General features: G+C 36.8%; 3 protein-coding genes across 3 annotated transcripts; 1 reads left to right on the plus strand and 2 right to left on the minus strand.

Moving 5' to 3' along the window:
- Positions 1-2,174: 2,174 nt before the first annotated feature.
- LOC147473309 (CDPK-related kinase 3) lies at positions 2,175-11,829 on the plus strand. The gene is made up of 11 exons (XM_086587622.1): positions 2,175-3,214; positions 5,152-5,282; positions 8,044-8,085; positions 8,172-8,280; positions 8,453-8,531; positions 8,994-9,290; positions 9,419-9,528; positions 10,162-10,269; positions 10,467-10,529; positions 11,003-11,170; positions 11,247-11,829. The coding sequence occupies exons 1-11, from the start codon at positions 2,666-2,668 to the stop codon at positions 11,379-11,381; spliced, it is 1,791 nt and encodes a 596-aa protein (XP_086443748.1). The 5' UTR covers positions 2,175-2,665; the 3' UTR covers positions 11,382-11,829.
- Positions 11,830-16,634: 4,805 nt separating this feature from the next.
- On the minus strand, positions 16,635-17,533 carry LOC147473310 (auxin-responsive protein SAUR32-like). The gene has a single exon (XM_086587615.1). The coding sequence runs from the start codon at positions 17,181-17,183 to the stop codon at positions 16,827-16,829; it is 357 nt and encodes a 118-aa protein (XP_086443741.1). The 5' UTR covers positions 17,184-17,533; the 3' UTR covers positions 16,635-16,826.
- Positions 17,534-19,699: 2,166 nt separating this feature from the next.
- On the minus strand, positions 19,700-21,855 carry LOC147473311 (uncharacterized). The gene is made up of 2 exons (XM_086587620.1): positions 20,339-21,855; positions 19,700-20,092 (listed from the first exon to the last, which is right to left on the minus strand). Exon 1 carries the CDS (start codon positions 21,800-21,802, stop codon positions 20,486-20,488), a length of 1,317 nt encoding a protein of 438 aa, XP_086443746.1. The 5' UTR covers positions 21,803-21,855; the 3' UTR covers positions 19,700-20,092; positions 20,339-20,485.
- Positions 21,856-23,783: the final 1,928 nt, after the last annotated feature.

The following is a 23,783-nucleotide window of genomic DNA, read 5'->3' on the forward strand; positions in this document are numbered from 1 at the left end:
CTTCAAGAACGTTCACTATGGTCTTGACCTTGATGCAAGCAAATGAATCTGTGGTTGCAACGTACCCCGAAGGCCCTATCCAAGAAAAGTATGAGTCCATTGGTAGTGAAGAAGATTAATTGGTATTGTTATCCAAGTGGGTGAAATTTTGACTTCAGTCTCGAACTTCATTTCTCAGGGCGTCAAATTAAGTGGGGGAACAAGGACATTCTATATGGACGGTGATGGGCGGTAGAATTTTGTCTCTAGGTAAACTATAAACGATTAGGGTTTTGGAGTACTCACCGACCTTCATTAATCCATTAGAAAGATTGGCTTTTGGTAAAGAAACGTAATATGTTCGATGATTAGCCCGGGAGTAAAGGCATTGATGATTCAACCAACCTCCTATTCCCATTGCTTTTAGAAAGAAAAATCGCATAGAACTCAAAATAAGAAAAACTTTTAGTTCAAAATCGAAGAGAGAGATGAGAAGGAAGAGCCAATGAACACTGATTAAGGACTTTGACACAGTTATTGGAAACCTAACGGCCAAAGAACTTGATTGGTCCACCTCATCACCATAAGCTACCTGAGGGCCGGCCACTTAAGTACTTAACCAACTCAGCTAATTTATGTTTTTAACGAATCAAAAGTTGAATAAAAAGAAAATAGGAAAATTAAAAGGCTAAATCTTCTGAAACTTTGAAGGCGGCATATGGATTTTTGTAAAGGTGTGGTGAAATCACAGCCACTCATACCAGGGGGGTGGGGTGTATAGGACGGCAGAAGTACTGAATCTATGGTCGTATGAGGCTTGCGCACCATACAGTCTGCGTACCGAAGAACTGCTCAAATTAAAAAGGGAACCAAATATAAACTGGGCGAACAGTTCATCTTCTCATTCTAAGCAACTCAAAAAGACGCTACTGAAACTTTGAAGAGCGGCATATGCTAAATGATTTTCTTGTTCAAAATTTTTAATTTTAACATAAACTTAAAACGGGGTTTGCCATCACCAAATATTTTCAAACGGTTCAATCTTGAAATGAGGTTTGCTGAATTTCAAGTTTTTCTTTTGGACACCATCTAAGCTCAACTCTTCTTCTTCAAAATTTTCCTTTTTTTTTATCAATTTTTACGTGCGAACTTTATATGAAGAGAATCAACCCCACTTCAAATGAGATTCAACGTAACTTCTTCTAATCTATATACGAAGATAGTGTTTGCTTGCGAAGACAATGAACAGTTTACTTCATTCACGGACAAAGGAAAAGCCTTTTTCCTATTCATATTATCTATGTTCTTTTAAAAATAAAAATAAAAAAACAAGGCAATGACTGACTAGGGTAAGTAGCGGGTGTGGTGTTGTGGTGGACCAATCAGATTCATCTGTCCCGTGGACAGAAATTCTTTGTATGTCCACAAATTCGTTCTCAGCAATTTAAACATGTTTGGTTCAAATTGTTAGGTGGATTTATGCGATTTGGTGTGCAAATCGTCCGCCACTCCCTGCATCCAAGATGTTTTGCTTTCAAAACAGCCAAAACTCATTAGTATCACGTAGGGAGTTGTCACTCAGTGAAACTATTAACATGTACACGACTGCGATGATATGGTTTGTCATCCGAGCTTGATTTATATATGCAGTGTCGCGTATGGCTCTAGCTCATGTACCTTCACAGTTGTTGATGTACTTTGCCTTCGGGCGAGGTAGATGTTATCAAAGCTGCTCAAGGAGACCGAAACGTGCTGTTTTAGCATTTTGTAGAGAGTATTCTCGTTGTGGTATAACACGATTTCGTTTTATTTTGTCGTGGATTAGGGAAATAATAAGACCTCACACAGAAAGGAGAGGAATTAATATAGGAAGTTCTCGATATAGAAAGGACACTTTTGATAGGATAGGCCGCTAGGGGGGCCCAAAATGTTTCGTACAAGGTTTTATATGCTCCGGCTATTTTTAGCACACAATTTCTGACCTTACCTATTCTGACGTTTCTTTTCTAACAGCACTTGCACTTCTAATTCCAGCAAGTGGAATAGTACTCGATTTAAAAGTCTGCAGTCCAAAATTCCAACCATTCAACGTCACTTGTTCATCCGGTCAGAATCTCGGCGTACAAAAGCGCGTTTGTGTGTGTGTGTCTTTAACGATTATTATTTTAAATAAAGACATAAAAAAAAAATTATATATATTTGTTTGAAATATTAAAAAAAAAAAAAAAGACAAAAAGAGAAAGGGAGAAAAGCTGAAAGTGTGGAACCTGTCTCTTTTGGCTTCTCATCATCATCATCAGTCTTCCATTGTTCACTACATCGGAATAACAACTCCCATAATCGAGAGAGAGAGAGAGAGAGAATCTGGTACTAGTAGTCTACTAGTACTGCCTCGTGATTCTCAGTCCCGAATTAAATATTATTATTAGATTAGAATCCTGAATTTTTGTTTTTGTTTTTACCCCTCACTCCAGATCTTACAATTCTTCTCCACTTTCTCTGACCTTGTATTTGTTTGGTTTCTTTCTAAACTCTCGCTCTCTCAAATTCCTCCACTTGTTGTTCTGGTTTCTTACTCACTCCTTCAGACAGATCCTTTCTTCACTCTAATCGATCTGAACCATCGGATGATTAGACTTTGACCACGATTTAGACTTTTAGATAAAGGAAAAAAAGTCGTAGCTAAATGGGGCAGTGCTACGGCAAAAACATTTCCGTAGTGGAAGAAGAAGAAGACCCAGACACTGTGGTGAATCACCGTCCTCAAACCCCTGTGAACAACAACAACAACAGCAGCAGCAACGGCGGCGTTAACGTTCGAAACACACCGGCCCATTCATCCTCAAATAGCCCATGGCCCAGCCCATACCCACACGGTGCAGCCAGTCCACTCCCAGCCGGAGTGTCTCCTTCCCCAGCTAGATCCTCAAAATCCACTCCCCGCAGATTCTTTCGCCGTCCTTTCCCTCCGCCCTCTCCCGCCAAGCATATCAAAGCGGCGCTCGCGAAGAGGCAAGGACCTGCCAAGCCCAAGGAGGGACCCATTCCCGAAGACGGGGCTGAATTGGAGAGGCCACTTGACAAGAGTTTCGGATATGCCAAGAATTTCGGGTCAAAGTATGAATTGGGGAAGGAGGTTGGAAGGGGTCATTTCGGCCACACTTGTTCTGCTAAAGTCAAAAGAGGGGAGTTTAAAGGTGAACAAGTCGCTGTTAAGATCATCTCCAAAGTTAAGGTATGTTGACACTTGACAGTAAGTAGCAAAAAACTATAATGTCCACGTCAATAGTATGTGAAGGTATGGTTGGTAATCTAGTTAATTTTGGGAGTTTGGAATTTGAAGCCACCTTCAAATGTCATCATATCATCTGCTAATGTGTATTGTGGCCATAGTAGAAAAAATTGGAAGGCTTCCCTTGGTGAGATAGCTTTTTAATAGCTCAACCGTGAGAAACTTTCTACGCAATAGAAGGCAATTAATATCGAAACAATGTTTATTTTGACTAACAAACATTCTGTCACCAAAGCACAATTGGTATGTCCTTTCTGTGGTTAGGCTAATAGCTGCCAGTTTCCCAAACTACAAAATAGTCTTGGATAAAGATGTGTTTTCTGTATGAGTTCTTTATTCCTATAAAAAAAAAAAAAAAAAAAAAAAAAAGATGTTTTCAGATCAAATGTTTCTTAAGAGTTAATTGAGATCAAGTTATTTTAACCCATTGATTCTCAATAGTGTTTAAAAATCACAACTTCTCTGAAAGATATATCTAGTCGAGCTGGTATTTCAAATGAGCTAGTCAATCTTTAGTATGTTCAGGCTGGGTTCATGATTCAACTCGAATCTGAGCACCTCGGTTAGCTTAATGTTAACCTAGTTGATCCAGCCTGAGCACCGAGATTTGTTCAGGCTCAGCTCATATTGCAACACAGATGAGTTTGAGTGAGCCAAAAACAAGTTGAGGCCAAAGCTGAGCCCAAAGTAGCTCGATTCGTTCTCTAGCTTTATATATAAATATTCATCTGGGGGTTATATTAGAAATTACATAAAGGTTTTGCTTAAGATAGACTTTACAAATATGCTATTATGTACTTCTGTTTAAGTAGTCATGTAAATGTTGGTAGAACAAGTACAAGGTTCTAGACGAATTATATTATAGAAACACTTCTAAATATATAATAGGTATAATGCACCAAGTATGTGGTTTCTATAACGGCATAATAGCTATACATGTTGACAACCTGGTCTTATTTTTTTTTATTGATAAAGAATTTTATTAAATCAATCAAGGCGTTACATATTGTTGTTGCTGCTCAAGAGAGGGAGATCCCTCTCATCCAGGAAGACAACCAAATACAGTAATACAAAGTAACTTAGCTCTTATATTGTATTGCCTTGGATAACCGTAGCCCAGTTTGTTATAAGTTCCTTGAATCTTCTGCCGCTTCTCGCTGGAATGTTAGAAACCCAAAACCATATGCACGCCTTTATAGCTATTGTAATATTTCCCACCGTTGTAAATTTTTTATGAAAAATCAGGTCATTTCTAGCTCTCCATAGAAACCATATAGTCGCGTACGACAACACTTCCCATATCCTTCTCCCAAAATTTGTGACAGTAGGTTTCGGCCATAGGAGAAGCACATCCTTTAGCTCTAGAAAAGTAGGTGCCAATGAGTTAAAAGTGACTATCCCCGCTGTTAAGTCATTCCAAACTTGTTTGGCAACATCACATTGCATGAACAAATGCATAATAGTCTCCTCTTCTGTTCCACACATTGCACAAGAGTTGGGAATACTCATCCCTCGACAACCTGGTCTTATGTCAATCATTAGTAATTAATAGTTAATTTATTTGGAGTAAAGTGCTGTTTCAAATTGAACCGACCGACCTCTAATAAGAATATCATTTTGTTTGAAAAATGTTGCTTATAGTGATTGTATGCTAGACTTGGCCTCTTATTTTTCCCTCTACTTATCTCCACAGTAGTACAATACTTAATGATACTGACAAACAAAGAGGTGGGATGTTTTGTCAGTGCAGCAAGATCTGTTTACTTGTCACTCTTTGGAATGTCTTCTGCAAGCCTTGAGTAGTTGTGTCATTGTTATTAACTGCTGAGCTTTGCTGTTAGTTGTGTCAATATTCGTATTAACTAGCTTTATCTTGGCAGATGACAACAGCAATATCAATTGAAGATGTTAGAAGAGAAGTGAAAATTTTGAAAGCTTTATCAGGACATATGAATCTGGTCAGATTTCATGATGCATGTGAGGATGCTAATAACGTCTACATAATCATGGAGTATGTCTTTTTCCTGTTCTTCTTTGATATGCTTGATTGGTAGCTATGATCCATATGTTTGAAATTTGTTGAGGAAACATTAAAGCATATATCAATCTTTAGTGCTAATAGTTATCTCAACTTTGGAGCGTCCTCAACACCAATCAGCGATGAGTGGAGCAGCTATGTGATCTTATATATTGCAATTAAATCTTTAAATGCCCGCTAGGAACTGCCCATCTCAACACACTCCCTAATGCCTTTTAATTGATTGGTTGACGTAAAGTAAATTTGCCTTTGGGCCAAAAAAAAAAAATAGCCTGCTCTAATACCATCTTAAATTTGGAGCATCCAACTCAAAACCATTTGGTTATGAGTGGAGTCCCCCAGGAACTTATTTATTATACAATGCTTTAGAGTTTAAATGCCGGACATGGGACTATATATCTAAACACGCTCCCTTGAATGTGGCGTAGCATTGAGCCAACCTCTTGGATTAATTTGATTGGGTGACTTAGAGTTAATTGCCATTTGTTCCAAACACAATAGCCTGTTTTGACACCATCTTAAATCAGTGGAGCGGCCCTAGGAACTGATATATTAAGATGCAATGCTTTAAAAGTCCAATATCGGACTATATATCACAACTTTGTATCACATTTAGTAGCAGTATAAGAGGAATGCTGAGCTGCTACCTGTTTGTAGAGGTGGCACGAAGACACCCTATAAAAAGATGTGTTTTTTTCCATCCCAAGACAAACAAGGTCCAAACTTGTCCACTTTTTGTCTTCGGAGTGTACACAATTCTTGTCGTTAGTGTGGTTCTACTTCTCTACAGACTCTCCTTAGCATTTTTCTGTGTGAAATTTCACATTTACGTATCTTCTTGAATCTTGAGTTGGAAGGGAAGTTTTTTCTATGTGATTTGGGTCACCAATTTTGTGGTTGGTTATGTTAGTTGAGCTTTTGTATTCTTGATGGAGAACTTTTTTTTTTGGATTACGTTCTTGATGGAGACTTCAATCGCCTTCTCCTGTTCCAATTTGATTTCTAATTATAGTTGTGCTCTGACAAGTGACAATCAAGCTTGAAGCACAAGTAATCTCAATTAGATTTTTAATGAGGGTGTAATTGATGGGCATCAGCTATAGTGAATTTCATTAGTCAATTGCGTATACAAATTCGAGACGAGTTCTTTTCAAACTAGGGAGAATGATGTAGAACATGAGTTTGTTTTTTTAAAGGTTCGGTGGTCAAGCTCATGGGCGTTTCATGGGCCGTGAGCCCACTAGTTTAGTTGTTGTTTTATTGTTATTATAAATAAGGGTTTATGGTTAGGGTTTCAGGGAGTTGTTTTAGTTGTGTTTATGTGTGTTATGAATTATTGAGTGATTATCAATAAAGGTGAGACTTTTAGGGTTTTACAAAGTATAGATTTTGATTAAGTGTTGCGTCCGCCACTTCAATCTACATTATTTGGTATTGGAGCAGATTGAATCCAGGGGTTACTATTCACCGAAAACACTATTCACCGAAAACATTGTTTATCGGGTCTGTTCACCTAGGTTACTGTTCACGACAATTTTTTTTTTTTTTTTCCCTTGAAAAATCAAATTTTTATTGTTATTATGATAAATCACAAAGCAATTCGAAGTCGTCCTCCATCCATGAATATTCGCATGTCTCGTTTAGAAGAAAGCATGAAAAACATGACATAAATATTTCAGAACCTGATCGAAGCAAGGTTTCCAGTCCAAAGAGAGGTGCAACAACCACCTCTACCACCACAGAATAATGGTTCGATGGCTAGTACTGATGATGAGTCTCAAGTTGACGGTTCAATCTCTCTTCTGACGGCTACAGATCCAGAAAACGATAGAAAGAACAGAGGTGGTAGAAAAAATAACACCAACAGGAATCCTCCCCTCAATGGGGAACGTGAGGGTGTACCCCTCAATGATGGTGCCGCTCAGCTGCCGGCAGGTGTTGAAGCTCCCCTATTTGGCGCTCCACCAATCTTTGATAAGTATGAAAATGAGTCTAGAGTTTTGTTGAGTATGTTGATCCGGTTTGGGAGGGTTTTGATATTCCGTATACAAAACTCTTTAGTTCTGTGCATCTAAAGTTACAATTGGAGGTATGCGTATTTTCTGTTTTGGGATGTGGTAGTATTTTCATAAAGCAGAGAAATCATGTTGGTGGCTTTACATCTTTATTTTTGTATTGCTTTGTATATGGTGATTTTGCAAACTTGCAGACATTATGGTGCATTCTTCTTCTTGGGAGTAATTATTTGGGCAAAATTCGAGGTCGAATTCGTTTGAACAGCGGGAGAATGATGTGCATCAGCTACAGTGAATTTCATCAGTCAATTGCGTATACAAACTCGAGACGAGTTTTTTTCAAACTGGGGAGAATGATGTAGAACATGAGTTCGTTTCTTTCAAGATTCAGTGGTCAAGCCCATGGGCCGTGAGCCCACTAGTTTAGTTCTTGCTTTATTGTTATTAGTATAAATAAGGGTTTATGGTTAGGGTTTCAGGTAGTTATTTTAGTTGTGTTTATGTGTATTATGAATTATTGAATGATTATCAATAAAGGTGAGACTTTTAGGGTTTTACAAAGTGTAGATTTTGATTAAGTGTTGCTTCTGCCACTTCAATCTACATTAGTAATACTGTAGATTTTTAGTAAATAGTGCAGGGCAGTATTTAGTGCCTCACAGTAACTTTATAAATGGGTAAGATTTTCGCCCCTGACCTTTTTTTTTTTTTTTTATCAGATTGTGTGAAGGTGGAGAGCTATTAGACAGAATTTTATCCAGGTAGGCAGGGATTGCTTCTTTCCTTCTACCACTTATACAACTTCTTTCTTGTTTTTTTCTTTTGAAAGTATCTTTTCTGATTGCAGAGGTGGGAGATACACAGAGGAAGATGCAAAAGTTATTATTGTGCAAATTTTGAGCGTAGTTGCCTTCTGTCATCTTCAAGGTGTTGTTCACCGTGATTTAAAACCAGAGGTATGTGTTTTGTATTTAATAGATCTTTTCTGTATCTCTACATTATTAGCTGTTGAAGTTCTTAAATTACTCTTTTACTCTCTGATGTTTAATTTCATTTTACTTCTGAAAGTGCTAAGTATGTATCAAGCTTCATAACCACTGACAGTTATTTTTTGATGGTTGCTTACAGAATTTTCTTTTTACCACCAGAGATGAAAGTGCTCCAATGAAGCTTATTGATTTTGGTCTTTCTGACTTCATAAGACCTGGTATCTATCATTCTTTCCTTTCTACTTTTCGGGTGTGTTCAAGTCACGAAAAACTAGTTATCCAGAAATTGTGTGGGTAAATTGGGTATTTCATCACAAAACGTAAGAAACCAACCAACAAGTCTCTACCCTAAAATCTCAAACATATCCTTCGTAACTCCCTATTCTCTGTCTTAAATTTCTCTAATCCACGTGTTTTTCCTCTTTCATTGCATGCGCATGTTACTTGTCATGTGTTTGGGCACGGGTTTGTCATGTTTATCCTGCATCTTGTTGTCAGTAACAGTGGACCTCATCTAGGTTGGCTGTTCTACTCGTTATGTTTTTTTCATAAGATGCAAAACCACATGGTAGTCGTGTAATTCTAGAGGTGGTTATCTACTTTCCTTCCTTTATAGATAGATTGCATTAGTCCATTCTTAAAGTTCATATGGAAAATGAGTTTTTTTGTGTTTTGTGCAGACGAAAGATTAAACGATATTGTTGGCAGTGCATACTATGTTGCGCCTGAAGTTCTTCATAGATCCTACAGTGTGGAAGCAGATATCTGGAGTATTGGTGTCATAACATATATTTTATTATGCGGAAGCAGACCTTTCTGGGCACGAACAGAATCAGGAATTTTTCGTTCTGTGCTGAGAGCGGATCCGAATTTCGATGATTCACCTTGGCCATCAGTTTCACCCGAAGCCAAAGATTTTGTGAAAAGGTTTTTGAACAAGGACCACAGGAAAAGAATGACCGCTGCACAAGCCATGAGTAAGTTGTCACTTTCCTCAGTTTAAGTTTTCATGTAAAATTTTAAGTTTAGGAGTACAAAACCTACAAATTTATGAATTTTCTGTTTTGCTATTGATTGTATCTAACAAACATATCTATGTTGACAGCTCATCCTTGGCTGAGAGATGAAAACCTACATGTGCCCTTAGATTTATTGGTCTATAAGTTGCTCAAGTCATACTTACGAGCCACACCTTTCAAACGAGCTGCACTAAAGGTACCATACCTCTTCTTCACATGGTGCAAGGGATCGGTTAATATCAAATTGGATTACTGGTTTACTGATCGAAAAAAACTAAATACTTAAAGAAAGAGAGTTGGTTACGAGGTCCAGCTTGGGAAAGTTTGAGCTCCGCATCGATATTCCTTTATTACTAGGGAGTAGGGAGTAGTGATTGCTTACATGGAAAGATATGGAGCCATAGAACATAAACATGACACCCGTTGTTACAATCCGCCAGGACCTCTCATAGTCATGAGTGTGTTTGACTTTTTTGTCTGCCTCTTGGTTTGCACCTCAGCTTCCACGTGTGACTAGCCTGTCCACTCCACTCCTAGAAAAATAATGAATTGTAGGCTTGTAGCTTTGGAGAGTAGTTATTTGTTAAACGACATTTCAGTTTCATATTTAACTTTTTAGATGGGATGCATACTTCAAACAAGTCAGAGCTTTCCTTTTTCAAACAGGAAGATATGGATATTATATTAGTTGCTTATATGCATATTACTAGCGAAGGATTTATTTATTTATTTTGATTTTTATTTGTTAATGTGTGTGTGGAGGGGGGGAGGGGGTCTTTTTTATTTTTATAGTGTTTTAGTCTCAGACTTTGATGTTCTCTACTTGCAGTCTCTGTCAAAAGCATTAACAGAGGATGAACTTGTCTACCTCAGGGCTCAGTTTAAGCTCTTGGAACCAAACAGAGATGGACGCATATCTGTTGAGAATTTCAGAATGGTTAGTTATTGTCATGTTCAGATCTAAGTTTAAAGGTTTTATTAACTGGAAATTTGTAAACCTTCTGCTTATGCTCTTATGGTGTAGGCTTTAAGTAAACCTGTAAAGGACATAACTAATTCATAACATACATCTGTGTATCTGCATTAATTGTTGATTTGTTGGTGTTTTTTAACATATCTCTTGAACAATGGCAGGCTCTCATGCGAAGTGCAACTGATGCCATGAAGGAGTCAAGGGCTCCTGAAATCTTAAATGCGGTGAGGCATCTGTATTCATATTAGTGTTAAGAACTCTTTTACATTTTTCAGTTCTCAACCTCATTATTTTTTTGAAGTTACCTCCATTGAATGAAATAGTTTTCTGAGCTTACGGAAAAATGTGTGTTTTACCAGTATTATGTGATTGCATTTATTTAGGATTCATCGCCGTTATCGTGTCATTCTCTTCTGCTATGGAAACAAACAATGAAAATTGATGGACCGAAGACCTTTTTTCTTGTAAAATAATTCCTATTATTTGTGGATACTTGGTTTGCATAATGGTACCTAATGTCAAAGATATTGGGAGGCACAGTCATACATATGGAACTGTCTTTTAGAAAGAAACACTTGCATCCAATTGCTCTAGAAATTACGCACACACACACACACACACACACACACTTCCTTCCTCATTCAGTCTCTCCGTAATTGATGGATTGCTCAATGGGACTTTTGTGATTTCTGTTTAGATGGAACCCCTATCCTATAGAAAGATGAACTTTGAAGAGTTTTGCGCGGCTGCGATCAGCCCATATCAGCTGGAGGCCCTTGAAGGGTGGGAACAGATTGCTAGTACAGCTTTTGAGTATTTTGAACAGGAGGGAAACCGGGTCATATCTGTGGAGGAATTGGCACGGGTATGCCTGACCATGTCATTCTTCAGCTACTTTGTATGCATCTTTCTGTGTTTTACCTACTATTACATCCATGCAGGAAATGAACCTAGGACCCAGCGCACACTCCGTACTCAGTGACTGGATAAGGAACTCCGATGGGAAGCTAAGTTTCTTGGGGTACACCAAATTTTTGCATGGTGTCACAATCCGTAGTTCAAATACAAGACATTAATTCGTTGTTTGTGCAGGCAGTGAGTGTCTTATAATTGTTTTCATATTCTTGGTATTGAAAGGGTTTGCAGGGATTTTTTTTCTTTCCTGTTTTTATTGGTAGAGAAAAATGTTTATATGTGTCGAAGCCCAGTATGAGGTAATACAGGTCCAGGACTTGCTCCATTCCCTTTGTGTGCCGTGTTGTTGTGCTTAACTCCACTGCTCCCTGCTTCAGACGTGTCTTTGAGCTACTTGGAATTTGATATGAAGCTTTTTAATTTTTAATTTTTTTATTTTAATTAGGCAGAAAGAAAGGAAAATTGACAAGCTGTTGTAATAGTATATTTAATGTATCATCGAAACTGGTAGGATCGCTAAGGTTGCAGGCATAAATCTATGTAGTCCAAAAATGACCATCCCCAACAGTTTTTGTTGATAATAAATGATCATGAAGTTTGGCTCTGAAACATTCTGTGCATTTTTGCCTCTATTTGTTTGTAGTTTAATTTTGTTTAGTTTGTGTATTTTACCTGTTGCCTATTTTAATTGGGAGGTACTTTCCAAGTTGGAAATTAAGGCAAGTGGCACGCTTTGTATCTGGCTGAGATCACACGAGTTGTTACTTCTGCTGGTAAGTGTTATTAAATAAAACACTCGCTTTAATATAAAACAATCTTTGAATTATTATATTGGAATTCAGACTTGTTCCTACTTGAGTGGCATGACCCAGCGCCAGTCTTTGATGCAATCAAGCCAGGCAGCACTCATTTGAAATTTTCTTCTCAGAGGAAAAGAAAAATATCGATTGAAAATGCAAGGGGGTACGTGGTAGCAGTTGACTTGGATCCAATGGGTTCATACCATTTTAAAGTACAAAGGGAAATTAGGCTTCATGAATAGATTAGAGGTTTCCTGGTGTTTTTTTTAAGAGTATACGTCTATACTCTTCATTTGCTCAGCATCAGTGTTTTTTTAAGAGTTTTATCCATTAGGTACAATATGACGACACTCATTTTCTAATGTTTCTGTTTATCCTAAGAAATGAATCTAGTGAGGAAATAGGCAAACAGCCACTTTTAGTGGCCGCTGTCAATTTCTATTGGTAATGTTGCTAGGAGCAGCCCGCCATACCCGTCCGTGAAAACCATTATGTCCCTGCATAGAGGCTAGGCAAGACTCAGACTCCGCACTCTTGCAAATGTTATGAATCATTTTTATCCGTTACCGATTAAGAAATGTTGTGCGAAACTGAGATTTTAAGATGTTACTTGGTTTCCTTGTTTGGTCAAAATCGGTATCATTTACTTGACTTTTACACCTTACCAAATAATTTGGACATGGAGGAAAGATTCCGTGCATGCTTATCTCCACAATCGCAGTGGAGATAAGCTTCCGATTTCCGATGAGATCATTTATTTTTCAATGTCAATTGATCCAGTTAGCCATTTTTGTATTAGGTTTGTTTTTCGTTTCACCAATCTCTTTTTTCTTATGATTTATGTAGCTAACTTCCTATTTGAATAAAAGTTGATGATGGGAAATCAGAAATCCTTATTTGATTGCCATTCCTGAATATATTGTCATCGATACCAGAGGTAATGTTGTGTCAAGAAAACAAATGAAAACCGGATATGTTCATCCTGATATAGGTCAAAATCAAAGAATGAAAAGGTTACTGTCCTTGAGTTAAGAATTAAGTGAAACTTTTTGTAGAAGGTACTCTCAATGGTTTGCTATTACTGGAGGACACAGATGGAAATGTGAGTGTCTCTAATCCTGTTATCGGCTAGCTGCTCAAACTACCTCCTTGCACTCGAAGAAAGAAAGGCGTGATTGTTATTGGTGGAATAATTTTTGTTGATTCCACTGAGGGTTATATTGTGGGTCGGTTGTTATTGATGTGAAAATGCTTGTTCTTGGTTCTAGTTCATGGAAATGGATTAGTTATCCTTTTGGACCTCTACTTGATTCTATTGTTGTGGATTGCCATTCGATTGAGGCTGAGTCTAATGATATTCACTCTGTATCTCTAAAAATGGATTGTAAGAGTAATTTAAGGATAGAGAGTATATTTTTGCACCCAATGGTTTGGACATTCTACACCATTTCAACTTGTGTAGTTTGAAACCATCATATTTATTACCCAACTTCAATGGTTTGGTGGGAACACATGCAATTCCACTCTAGTTCAACCGACGCCAAATGACATCTAAGTTTTTTTATGTGCCACTTTAAGTTAGGTGTGTAAAACGGGTTAGGTCGGGCTAGCCCAGCCATCAAACCATGAAGCCCGTATGACTTGAGGGCCGGCCCGACCCTTTCATGTAGTGAGGGGCAGGCCTATGAGGGCCATTGCTAAAATTGTGAAAGCCCTAATCCTCACCTCAGCCCTCTCTTTAGAGAATTGAGGGTTGGGCCAGAGAGCCGGGTTTGAGGGTCGGGTTTGATTACTCTTTTAAACTCTTTATTTACATTATAATCTTGCTAAATTGATACACGATAAATTAATTATCACGTTTAAATAGTAGGTTTTCTCAATCTTGACTTTAGTTAATGCACTTAATTAATAATTTAGCTAAAATTTGTAAGATAATAAAATTCAAAAGTTTTGTTCTTAGGTTTGATGTGCCGATGTATTACATGATTCAATAATAAATGTATATGAACGAAACTAAAAATATGACGTGGTGTTGTAGGTTATAGAATAATTTGTATGTTGATTAGTTGAAGTTGATTAAAAACTTTATATCCCGAGAAGAGAACAATTTGTTATTTTGAACTAGATTTTTCATGTAATGTTGAGGAGCCTACACAAAACACTAATTTATGTAAAATATATTTTTCATTTTGCTATTTAATTTATACAATTATGTACTTTCTAACAAAAATATATATATATATATAAAAGTTGTGAGGGCATTACTTTGAGGGTTGAGACGAGGGCCGCCCTCATGCTTTCACATATAGACTTTTACTCTCCGCTCAAAACATGAGGGCCGCCCGAGCAGGCTGAGGGCTTGAGTTACGCCCTTACTTTAAGTAGCACCATTTATTTTTTTTCAATTTACTCCATTTCAACTGATAAGGGTGGAATTTGAGCCGATGGCTCGGAGCTCGGCTTGGGCTTGGCTCGTTTAAGCTCAGCTCGAGCTTGCTTGTTTACTATATGAGCCGAGCTCGAGCTCAAATAAAAACTCGTGTAACAAATGAGCTTGATGAAGTTCGACTCGTTTAGTTCAAATATCATATTTATAGTGTAAAATAACCGCACCATTTATTTTTTATGAGAAATTTGAGCAAATTTAAAGCTCGTGTAATTAGCCATGATAAAGCTCATTTAGCTCGAATTGCACCCTTATCAACTGATGCCACTCTCCATTCTTCAATATTACTCTCTATAAAATGAGGATAAAAAGTAGGGTGAACTAGTGTTATCCCCCTACTAGATGAGTCAATTAGGATTTCCCCCCTACTAGATGGGAAATTAGGGTCTCCCCCCTAAATACACACATAAAAATTTCGGTCAATCCACTTTGACTTTTTTTTTTGTGTGTATTTAGGGGAGAGACCCTAATTTTCCATTTAGTAGAGGGGAAATCCTAATTGGCTTATCTAATGGGGCTAATACTAGTTAACCCTAAAAAGTAAAAACTACCACTTTGCTCTCTACTTTTGAAGGAATAGAGAGCCATTAGACTCAGCCCAAAGGAGTGCTTCATATTATTTGTTTACTAAATTGGCGCTAATTCTGATTATTCAAATAGTGGTGGGACATTAGAGGAATCATCTTTTTCGATATCTAAAGGAAGTTGGTTGTCATCATTACAGAAGAATAGAGCAACCAAAACAGGTATACATTAATTCGAGGTTGTTGGTAATGAACTGAAGCTTGGATCAAGCAGATATTCTTGGCATTCTTGAGCTTAAATTCATTGCTCTAACCGTAGTGGAATTTAAGCCTAATTCAGCGTTCACATGTACAACATTGAGAGCTAATACTAATAGTTTGTTATGAACATAATCCTTCAATCACATAAATTAATGAAGGTTCCACACATACAACACCAACGTCGTATTTTTTTTTCCAGACAATAGCTAAGTGAGCACTGATTAGCTAATAGCTGGCCCAACAACCCAAGCACTACTATCCAAAATACCATCGGAAATTCATGAACATAAGCTGCATCAGAACAATATAGCTTCTTAATAATTCAAGAACACAAGATCGAGTTAGAGTAGAAACACTATGTTTGCAAGTTCAATTTAAGTAAATACGTGTAGGTTTTCTCATTTAAATGCAAATCAAGTCTTTCTACATAAATGAAAGATAAAGTAAACACCAATTTACTTATTTTTAGGAGTAATAATTAAATGGTTTTTTTTCGGTTGAAGTAGATAGAGAGTAGGACGGTAGGAGAAGACGGCGAGATTGTGGACATTTTGTTTTCCAGTTTCCACGCATAGAATATTTTTTGCGATTTTTTGCATTTTCTTTTTTGAGCAATAGTGAACACACCGTAATAAAAAGTCAAAATGGAAACCGCAAATCGACAACGAAATCAAGCCAACTCAAATGGAGTAATAAAAATATTAAAGTATAATAACAAAAGTCAAACTAAACTCAAAATAAGGAACTGAGATCTTCCATATAAACAACCTACCGGACCACGCTGAACATCAACGTGTCCTACTGATATAAAAATTCAATTTTCATTTTTCATATAAGCAATTCCATTTTATTGTAAACTGATATTACTCTATAATACAAAACCACCATGACTGTCTGACTTTAAAAGTGATAATCCTATTTTGTATCTCGACACTTTAAAGAACAAATATAACATAGCATCTCTCGTCGTTAAATTACTTGTGATTCTCCGGTTTATTTTGCAACATTTTATAGTTGGATATCACCATAGCCTGCCTTACAGTGAGGCCAAATCTCATATCTCTTTCACCAACCAAAAACAAGCAGTAACAATCATTCCAAAGTAGAATTCCCCGTTAATGTCGCAACTTTTTTAAGTGACCACAATACCACATACACAAGCGAACCAAAAGCAATGGCTCTCACTAATCTTATCCCAATAAACTCACTTTTAAGTTTTTATTCATTCTGCTTCACATCTACTATACCACCATTAATTAATTACTTCATTTTTATCACATTGACATAGGAGAAAGGTAATCAGACCAAACTATCTATAAGAAATAAATAAATGAAAAATTAAAGTTAAGACTAAATTTTCTTCTACCAGAAAAAAAGAAGAAATTTCTAAACTACTTCAATTACTTCTTTCATTCTTACTTCAATTACTAAGTTGTTAACAAAACCATTAATATATACCTACATAATAAGATGTTCTGCAACTTCACCAACAACATTTCAGAAGCAAGAAAAAACAAATAGAAAAATAATCCAAAGCTTAAAAAGAAGACTTGATTTGTTGAACCATCATCATCTTCAAGCTCTAAAACAACCAACATGGTGGTGGTGGTGGTGAAAAGTTCTCTCTCTATCAATCATATCTTGGACATACCTAAACTCCTCCACATGACAAGGGATGGTTATGGTACCCTTTTGATCGAACCCGTATTCTTCTTCAGCTTCCTTTAACAACTGGATAAATAATGGATGATTCACGTACATAACAGGAACGACAAACCTTTGTTGCTCTTCCGCATCTTGACCCACTATGATTGCAAGATACCCTTTAGGGATGTCTCTAACTTCTTTGTTCTTTCCATGATGATGAAGATGGGGCAAGTGAAGATTGAAGTGAAGGAGATGCTTGTCTCCACTTCCCATCTCTTGAAACATATATGTATATTGAGAAAGAAATAATGCAAAAAAGAACCAGTAGTGAGTTTTTCTCTTGCACTAATCCTATAAGAAAACAAGAGAAAAAGGCCAAGGATCAGAGGTGGAAATAGCTAGACTGAAGAAGGTAAGGGAATAGTCTCCTAAGGATTTAGGATAGTTGGACATGATATCAAAGTTCTACTCAAAAAACATAGAATGTATTTTTTTTCCAGCGAAAAAGAGAGAAGGGGTGGGTTTATATATATACGTGTAGTGTAGATAAGAATAGGCTGGGTAGCTTTGCTTAATGTATACACAAAGTGGTGTCCTAGGTTCCAGGAGGGAGGGCAGGAACCGTCATAGTTTAAGCAACATTTTATTTTGCTTAAAGTTATTATTGTATATGTTCTTTCTTTTCTTGGTAAGATATATTATATATTCTATTTTCGTTTGGGAGATATCTTTTCTTTTTAGGTAATACAACTATAGAGCAAAGGCGTGTTTGGGTAGTGTCATGTAACGCGTTTAATTTGATGCAAAAATATATTTGTCAATGATGATTGGTACACGCAACTACCAAAAACAAAGTATTAATGACTTGATGTGTATATGCCCTCCCCTTGCGTTCAAAAGCCTTCCCTAGAAGCATATATATAATTCTTAAGGCTGCTTTGGCCTCATAATAGTTTTCATTCGGAGTTCTGAACCTACTTTGTGTATAGACTTACTGCAGGTACCATTTACTGTTTCAGTTATTTGTAGTTCTAATATTAGACGAAAGAATATGATTAGTGCAGGCCTGGAGCTTAAATGCTTCACAAGACAGGTTTGTATTAAAGTTTGAGTGATGTGATACCACAAGATAAGTCTCAATGTCAATTTGAGGATATGTCTCGATGCCAATGGAGAAAAATTGACAGTTCTTACCCTGGCCATAGTGCCATCGATCTTATGAAATCGCCAACTCGTACTTGGAATTGGAGGACAGATAGGTATGGTTAAAGCCAGAAACAACTCTTTTCCATTAGAACAACATCATGACTATGATCGATACTGGGCCATAATACATATTTTTTACCGTTTTTAAATAGAACAACAAATTTTTGAAATTAAAGTGTCAAGAAAATCTAGCAGGTGAGATGTAAAGTGTAGAAAGTGGTAGTTAAATGGATTGTGGAGTGTATCAGCCATTCTAAGTGGGTTTGCTTTTGAACAAAGCAAAGAAAAGCAATCAAGGTGGAAGTAGGGATATATTGGTCGGAAGTCTCTTGACTTTCCAGAATTATGGTCCATTCTTCTTGGAAATATTATATTCCACCAGACACACACACTGACATACATAGCAAATCAGATGAAAAAACGGAATAATTAAGGCTGTAAAAGTCAAGGGATGTGGTGCAAAGACGTGTGATTCACCAATTGTGGCCTTGTGGGTGCGGGGATGTTACTTGAGACCCGAGGACCCATCATTGGATTCCATCTTGGTTTATTTGAGACCCGGCCACTGTGAGCTAGAGTCAGGTCAAGGTTGATCGAAGTTCATTTTCGATTTAAACATAGATTTTGATTGAGAGACACCTACACAAGAAACTCAATTGAATTTGGATTGGATTTGTCATCAAAACCAAAATTTCGAACGTATTCCATTCACATGAACTTCTTATCATAGACACAGTTGGGATATGGATTTCATATCCACTTTGTGGTAAGTTGTAACTGGTAAGTAAGGTTCAGTAAAGTGGTTAAAAGTTAAAACACTTTGAGAAAGTTGTGTCATCAGCTAACTGCTGACAGTGCAAGGTGACTTGTTCTGGACCCAGTTTCTAACCAATTTTTACGTTTGAACCCATCAGCAATGTGTGGCCTAATTCCTACTACGATAGAAACTTAAGGACTATGGCTGAAGATGACCTCTCCAGTCTACATAATTTCAGGCTCTCTGATCAAATCGCACAATGGCCAGGCATAAAATTTCAAGAAAAACGATGTGACAAACTTGACAAATGACTTGGGCATTATCACCATCATAATGTACTGGTTGAGTGTTCCTTTATTCATTTGAGCTCCTTTATTTTATCCACAAAGCCCATCGGATTTGGCCATCCACAAAGCCCATATCCAGAACAAATCCTACAAACTTATTACTAATTTACTACTTCTGGTCATCCACAATGTCAACGAAAATACAGTCTGAAAAATGAAAATGGTGCAAAATATTCTATCAATGAAAAAGCTGATTCAACTAATCCAATTTCTAATATTAGATAACTTATGCTAACATAATTTATGCTAAGTGTCCTAAATCTTTCGGAAAATGGCACTTAAATAGGCACGTTATAATAGGTATCACGACTGTATTCCGGACAAATGGTCGAGTGGTCTACCAAGGAAGCAAAAATAGATTTTAAAATGTAATACAGAATTACAGATGCTGCATACTAAAGAATTTGGTGTTCAGAAGTCAGAACCGACCCCTAGTCATCCATAAACATAAGCAATTCAAGAAAATATTAGTATGGTTGAGGATACAAAAATAGCGATCAATCAACAAGATTTTTCCCTTCAATTTTATTACACTGTATTAAGGTTATTTCAGTTATAAGCGAACAACAATATGTAGGAGTCATAGCAATTGTGCCGAGCATCGACCTTCAAAGATAATGTTCAGAAACATAGTTATATTGACTCAGAGATAGTATTCTCTTTATAGCCCCTTGGTATACATGCTACAAAGTTAACAAGGAAACTGAAACTGAAACTGAAACTCTTCCCCTCAATGTTGGAGGAGAAGGAAGTTGTCTGGAGGTCGGTTGCAAATTATGTTCTTGCTGATAAGCTCTTCGCCTCTTCTTATTAGGAAGCTAAATATCACGGCTCATCCAAAAGCAGGAATACATTTTGGAAAAACGCTTCATGGAACATGTAATCTGAGTTTAAACAAGAAATAAACTCACACAGGGTGACAAATAGTTTTCCTATTTGTTAAGCAACTAAAAGATAATTACCAAGTAAATAAGCCAAAAGTTTGTTCATGTTTCAACAAAAAAAAAAAAAAAGAGAGGATAAAATGTGACAGTATGTGAGTACACAGTATTCACCAAAGAAATGAATTGTATGAATGTAAAATTATATGGCCTAAAAACCACTCGGAAAAATGAATAAAAAAATCTTACAAAGCAGCTTCATGAGGAAACAATCAACCAATGCATCATTCCCGCTCTTTTACACAAGGGCAACGTTCATTGGAGCATGATTGAACGAAATGCCCTTAAGACCCACACAACATTCCCATTAGATGTGGGAATGAGAATGATTTGATTCTAGCTTGCTGTAGTATGACTCCCTTCCTCCAATGCTACCGGAACATTTTCAAATACAACAGGCAAATGCTGACGATCACGATTATGTCTCCATAAACAACTATTTCCTCCCACAGCCAACGCGTCTGCAATGGGCCTAATTATCACAATACCCTCCCCAACCATGGCACATAACAGTACAGCCAGGAACATGACAAGTTCAAGCACATTGAAAATTGGATCCTCCGGTCTGGACAGAATGGACAAGGAAAGAAGCGTTACCTGAGTCGGTAATGCCACCAAAACAGATAATGCAAGCGCGTAAATTCGAATTCGCAATCCTTTGTTGATGACCAAGGCAACAACTTTGAAAGACGACAACAGGAAAAGCAAAATGTAGGCCGTAGCAAATGTGCCGAAAATAATTGTACCAAATAAAGGGTAGGTGCAAAGAATAGCATCTCCACCTCCAACACCGCTACCTTTCAAGACAACATAGGTTTCCCAGAAGACTTGAGGAAAGTGAGTTTTAGATGCCAAGAAAATGAAGAAACCTAGGAGCAATAGAATTGGAAGACACAAAGCAAAGACAGTGGCCACGGCGCTTCCGAATTTGTCGTTGGGGTCCTTTTGCTTAATGGAGAAACTGACTAGAAAAAGAAGAGTGACTAAGAAACCAGGCTCGAACAAACCAAGAGACAGAACGATGTGACATTTGCATAAGTAGGCTTCTTGGGTTAAAGACGGAGAAGGGAAAAGATGGCGGCGAGTGAAGGGGAGACGGAGAAGTTCGGTAAGAGCCCAAAACAAGATTAAGACGACAAATAGAATGCGGACGGACCAAAGAGAATTGAAATTCTGGAGATGGCGAGATTGTCGAGATTTAAGATGAATGTGGAAGACGAAGGCCAGAGATACCAGGGAGAAGAGAATGAGGGAGGTGATTAAGGAGATGGTGACGAGTTCGTAAACCGACTCGATGAAAAACAATGGACGTGCTGCTGCTGCTGGTATGACCATGGCCTTTGAATTGGTAATAATATTGAATTGAGGCGCATCATCGAAAGACCATGGTCGGGGGCGGTGAAGCAATTGAAAGTTGTGGGTGGTGGTTATGGGAAAGGAGGGAAAGGGTGGGTGGGTCCCTTTCCCAAAATCCCCAACCGAAAAGAAAACAGTCTGGGTAAGTAAATAACAACGTAGTTGGATGATGGAAAAAAAAAACAGACAGGGATGATTTTGGGTGCTGTCTTTGGGGTGTTGAGTTGTTGTCACTGGGCACCTACCATTTCGGGATTCTTTTTCACAGTTATCACTTATCAAACGTGCATCCATCATTCCATCATTCCATCCCCTTTCTTGCCACGATTGTTTATTGGCCAGAAAAAGAATAGCGTCCAAAATCTCGAAATTTTTAGGCAAATTTTCGTTTCCATTTTCTCTGAAAAGTAAGAATGGCAGAAAATAACAAAACTCCTGCTTTTGAACTTTTTTTTTTTTTATCATTTCAGTGTCTATTATTTCGAACTATACCAATTAATGAAAATTCAACAAATAAGCAAATTTCGATATTACTTTTTAATTCATATAAAAGTGTAGGTTTGATGATTTATCTGATTATTATTTATTTATTGGGTATTATCAATTTATCATTAGCATGATTGACTTTCCCTAAGTAAAAAGGTCAAAAAATTGGGAGATTTAAGTGTTTTCTTAAAAAATCCTCTTACACGTGTTAGATTTTAACAATATTCTTGGTACATTTATTTGATTTTCAAAATAAAATGAATAAACCAATATTTTAGAGATAGAGAGAAGAAAAGGTGAGGCAATGGCGCACAATGCAAACCCACTTATTGTGGCCACTTCATCGGGAGCCCACAATGAAATTACTAAAAAAAAATAACATAGAAAACAAGATTGGTGGGGACACATGCCACATTAAGACATTTCAACTAGCTTAAAATGGTTTACCAAAAAAAAATAATAATAATAAAACTAGCTTAAAATGAACTCTCTATCTCTCAAATTACTCTTTATATATAGAGAGAGTAAAATTGAGATGAGGGGTAAAAATTGCTGGATTTGCCACCACTTCTTATGAGATAAGGAGCCATCGAACTCAGCCTAAGCGGCTTCACATCCCCAAGGTTTTTTTTTATATTCACTAAACAACCATTTTGGATTAATCATAATTATAATTACTTATATATTCAAAACAAAATAAAATATTTAAAGTTAAATAAGGGTAGAAACGTTTTCATAAAAACAATTGATCTTTTGTTCTATTCACACTAAAATAATATAAAAATTATCCAACCGCACATCTATTTACGAAATTAACAAACTGACTACATGATTATTATTATTATTATTATTTTTGCATTTTTATGAACTCTTTACTCATTATTATTATTATTTGCTTAAGTGTGTAATCAATCCCGTTAAAAAAAAAATAACGAAATGCATAAATTGTCATAATTAATTAGTCTACCCCATAAATTTTTCTTAAGAAAATAACTTGAGTATATACGTAATCCATCTCAAATTCAATAAATTAAATCAAAACAATAATTTCTTCAAGAACCAAAAAAAAAATCCAATTTTCATTTGTCTAATTTTATTGATCAATTGTAGTGATCTGACTAAAAACTTGTAATAATTTTGAATTAATTGATATCATACATTGGACTCTTGGCAACAAAAAAGTGTGGCAAAACGGTTGGGCTTGTAATTTGTTATTGTAAGTCATATTGGACTCCGGTCCAAAGCGCTTATGACCATCTTTGCTTAACCATGGCTATTTGATTATTATACCAAAAAAAAAAAAAATCTAAGATAGTGGTTGCCCCGATGATTTTTAGTTTTAGAGTTTTATCAAGTGGCTTTGTTGGAAGCCTTAGTTTGGGAATCACGTCTTAGATTTTTGGACTAGTTTTTTTTCTGGGTAAAGTTAGGTTTTCGGATTCAAACTTTTGAAAGTTAAGGGAGTGTGACTAATATTGAATCAAGGTTAAATGTTCACTAAGCTTAGGGATATCTCTTTCCAGATTGGGCCAAGATTGAGCCCAAGCCCTAACACCTCTGGATCACAGTAAGTTTTTGGATTGATGTGTATTATCGTTGACAAGCTGACAACAAAGCTTTTACTTAAACTAGTATTATGGGCACGCTCAATGAGCGTGAAATCTATTCTGGCACGCACACACGATGTGCCTGTTGTTTTTCACACTTATTTTATGTTATCTATCCGAAACCGAAATCAATCGGGCTAATAAAAAGCTCCAATTCAAAATTCAAATTTGAATCAATCATTAAA

This window comes from Coptis chinensis, unplaced genomic scaffold, assembly GCF_015680905.1.
Source record: "Coptis chinensis isolate HL-2020 unplaced genomic scaffold, ASM1568090v1 utg279_pilon_pilon, whole genome shotgun sequence".
Taxonomy (NCBI): domain Eukaryota; kingdom Viridiplantae; phylum Streptophyta; class Magnoliopsida; order Ranunculales; family Ranunculaceae; genus Coptis; species Coptis chinensis.